Raw genomic sequence first — 4,057 nt, forward strand, 5'->3', positions numbered from 1 at the left:
AAAAAAAAAGAATGGAATAGGAACTCTGGTGGTGTAGTCCCTAAGGCATTTGACTGCTAACCAGAAGGTTGGCAGTTCAAACCCACCAGCTGCTGTGTGGTAGAAAGAGTGGGCAACTACTTCTGTAAACAGTTACCATCTCGGAAGCCTGATTGGGGTCAGTATGAATTGGAACTGACTTGATGGCAGTGAGGTTTTCTTTTTTTTTTCCAATCAAGAATGTAAAGTTGTCAGCTCTTTATAAGTATGTTTTCAGTCTCCTCACTCTGTGCTCCTATGGATACTCCAGGTATCTGTACATTAGGCCAATTGTTGTCCTACAGCTCACTGTTGCTTTTTTAACTTTTTGGATTATTTTGCTGTGTTTCATTTTGGATCATTTTTATTGCTAGGGCTTCAAATTCACTAATCTTTTCTTCTGCTTCGCCTAATCTGCCTTAATCTTATCCAGTATAGTTTTCATTTCAGACTTTTTATCTGTAGAAATAGTATTTGCATTTTTTTCATAAATTTAAAATATTATATATACACACCAATAAAAAAACAACCAAACCTATTGCTATCAAGTTAATTCCTACTCATAGTGACCCTCATTTGGTTTCCATGGTAGCATATCTTTATAGAAGTAGATTTCCCATTCTTCCTTCTGTGGAGTGGCTGGTGGGTTTGAGCCGCCAACCTTCTGATTAGCAGTCAAATGCCTTAGACACTGTGCCACCAGAACTCCTTGTATAGACACACATACAAAACCACACACACATTTAACTTTTTGAACACAGGGAAAATTTTTAACTTTTTAAATATCCTTGTTTGCCGATTTTGACACATATGCCAGTTGTGAGTTAGTTTCAGTGGATTAACTGATCATTCTCCTCAGTATGTGTAAAGATGGCATGGTGGCAGTATCACACATCCTGTTGAACTTTACAACTTTACAAGAATCATATCAGCATCTGAAGCTGATTCCTGTGAAGTGGAGGTCAGATACACATCCATTCTTCAGCCTTTTCCTTTTACCAGTTCTGACACCAACTGTCCCTCCCATGGCACTCTCTACTTCTCTTCTGGGTTTGATAATGGCCACACAGAACTCACAAACAATACTTATGATTATGGGGTTTGTTAGTGAAGTAACAGGTTGTAATTCAGGATCAGGAACAACTCAGGATATAGTTCTTGTGATAATTGGAGCTGTGTGTCAATTTGGCTGGATCACAGTTCTGTGTGGTTTGAGCTGTTGTGGTGTGGTTGTTCCCGTGATGAGACCAGATGACTATGTTCTGAATGGGCAATCTGTTGAAAGGGAGTTTTCCTAGGGGTGTGGCCTGCTTCTATTATATCCAAGGACATCCTGGGAAGAGAGACATTCTTCTGTGGATCGGGATTCTGTTGTGCTGCCTACAACTGTCCGTGAGTGAAAAGTCCACCATTTGGCCTAGAGATTTTGGATTCATCATTCATTGGAGTCAACAGCTAGTGTACTGCCTGCCGACCTTGAGCTCCTCAGCCCCTGCAGTTGTAAGAGCCAGGAAAAGCCTCCAGCTTGACGTTTGATCCAGGAACTTTGGACTTGCCAGCTTCTATAAGTGTGTGAACCATTTTCCTAAGATAAATTTCTCTCTTTCTCTCTCTACAAATATATAAGCTTTACTGGTTTTTGTTTCTCTAGAGAACCCAGTCTAACACATTTGGTACCGGGAGTGGTTCTAGATAGACAAAATCATAAGGATGGGCTTCCTAAATTGGTTCTCCAATTTGATTAATCTTAAAGACACTAGTGACCCTGCGTCTGTTAGTAAAGAGGGCCCTGCTAATCCATGGCGTGAGGTGGCGGCATTAATACGTGAAATAGCACCACCAATAGATCAAGTACTTGTGAGAAGTGATGCTCTGGATGATCGGATATTTGATACTTTTCTGCAAATTGTCAGCATGAGGAGTATAAGGAAGCTGGTTGGTTGGTCCTACTTACACTAGACAAAGTGGTGAAAGAGTGAGATGAGCTCAGAGCTGCTGAGTCTCGGCTTAAGCGCTGCATAAAAGACCCCAGTACTTCCAGTTGTGCTTGAAAGAAAGCCTTATATCTTCTAGTAACAGAGCTGATATTGCTGAAAACCAAACCCGGAGTCTTATTGTAAGGGTGGCTGAATTACAATGCCAATTAAATTGCTGATCCAGAATGGTGTCTGATGTTAAAGTGAGGGCATTGATTGGAAAAAAATGTGATCCTGAAACCTGGAATGGGAACATGGGGAGAGATAATCAGGAAGATCAGGATATGGAGCCTGTAAATTCTGTTGAATCCCTCCCATCTGAATGGATTACTGTAAAACCATTATCCCCTCCCCTTCAGTTTGATGGTACTAGCCAAACCTGGTCCTGCTGGGTCATTACCTGAGGCAGAGGCCATGGAAGACATTCCTGAATGCTCTCAGGAACTGCCTCAACCATCCATTGTTGCTGCTAGACCTATAACTAAAGTTAAGTCCAAGCGAGCCCCAAACGGTGAAACAGAAAGTGTGACTGAGGAGGTGGTATGCTATATCTGAAAAGACCTACTTGATTTTGCTAACATGTACAGACCGAAACCAGGAGAATATGTATGAGAATGGCTACTGAGGGTGTGGGATAATGGTGCAAGGAATGTAAGATTGGATCAGTCTGAGTTTATTCATTTAGCCCCACTAAGTACAGATTCTTCATTCAATGTTTCAGCTCAAGACGTTAGGAAAGGATCTAATAGTTTATTTGGTTGGCTTACTGAGGCATGGAATATGTGGTGGCCTACCTTAAGTCAAGTTGAAGTACCAGACCTGTCTTCTGGATACCTAGAAGAAGGTATCCAGAGGCTTAGGGAAATTGGCCTGTTAGAATGGATTTATCAGATTCAACCCCTAGAGCCAGAAATGAGAGTCCAGAAGACACGCCTTTCACCAGTACCGTGAGGAATAAATTTGTGAAGGGAGCTCCAGCATTCTTGAAGACTGCTGTGATTGCTATTTTATGTAAACCTGATTTGACAGTGGGAACTGCCTTAATTGAACTAAGATACTTAACTATGATGGGGCTGATTGGACCCCACAGTAGTAGGGGCCAAGTAGCAGCAGCTAATCGACAAAGGCAAGGTGGGTGTGGTTACCATAATGGACAGCAGAGTCAGAACAGTAATCAGAATAGTCTGACACATGGAATTATGGCATTGGCTACTTGCTCATGGTGTTCCTAGTAGTGAAATACATGGCAAGCCTACTAAATATTTACTTGATCTGTATAGACAGAAGAATTCTAGGTCATGTGAACAGCAACCTAGATTGAATCACCAGAATACAGAGTCACGACCTCTCAATCAATTCCCAGACTTGAGTCAGTTTACAGACCCACAACCCCTTGAATGAAGGGGAGGCCAGGTCCCTCTGAGGAAGGACCCCATTACATTGCCAAAAATCTATACTGTCAATCTTTCTCTTAGCCTTCCCCAAAGGGATCTGACTTTTAGGAGAGTGACTGTTCATTGGGGAAAAGGAAATAATCAGACTTTTCAGGGATTACTGGACACTGGCTCTGAGTTGACAGTAATTCCAGGAGACCCAAAGCGTCATTGTGGCCCACCAGTCAGAGTGGGGGCATATGGGGGTCAAGTTATTGATGGAGTCTTAGCTAAGGTGCATCTCAGTGGTCCCAGTGGGTCCCCGAACCCATCCTGTAGTGATTTCCCCAGTGCCAGAATGCATAATTGGAGTAGATATACTGAGCAATTGGCAGAATTCCCACATTGACTCCCTGACATGTGGAGTAAGGGCTATTATGGTAGGAAAAGCCAAGTGGAAGCCCTTAGAACTGCCTCTACCTACAGAAATAGTAAACCAAAAGCAGTACCATATCTCTGGAAGGGTTGTAGAGATTACTGCCACCATCAAGGAGTTGAGGGATGCAGGGGTGGTGATTCCCACTACATTCCCATTTAATTCACCTATTTGGCCTGTGCAGAAAACAGATGGATCTTGGAGAATGACAGTAGATTATCGTAAACTTAATCAGGTGGTGACTCCAATTGCAG

General features: G+C 42.4%; 1 protein-coding gene across 1 annotated transcript in view; it reads left to right on the forward strand.

Moving 5' to 3' along the window:
- Positions 1-4,057, forward strand: part of TXNDC15 (thioredoxin domain containing 15) — a 53,097-nt gene that overhangs the window by 30,454 nt on the left and 18,586 nt on the right. Inside the window, exon 2 of the mRNA XM_007943772.2 lies at positions 655-660. Within this exon, the coding sequence (XP_007941963.1) occupies positions 655-660 (6 nt within the window). The remainder of the gene's footprint in view (positions 1-654; positions 661-4,057) is intronic.

The sequence above is a fragment of the Orycteropus afer genome, unplaced genomic scaffold (genome assembly GCF_000298275.1).
Source record: "Orycteropus afer afer isolate SDZICR_OR568_19922 unplaced genomic scaffold, OryAfe1.0 scaffold00112, whole genome shotgun sequence".
NCBI classification, from domain to species: Eukaryota; Metazoa; Chordata; class Mammalia; order Tubulidentata; family Orycteropodidae; genus Orycteropus; species Orycteropus afer.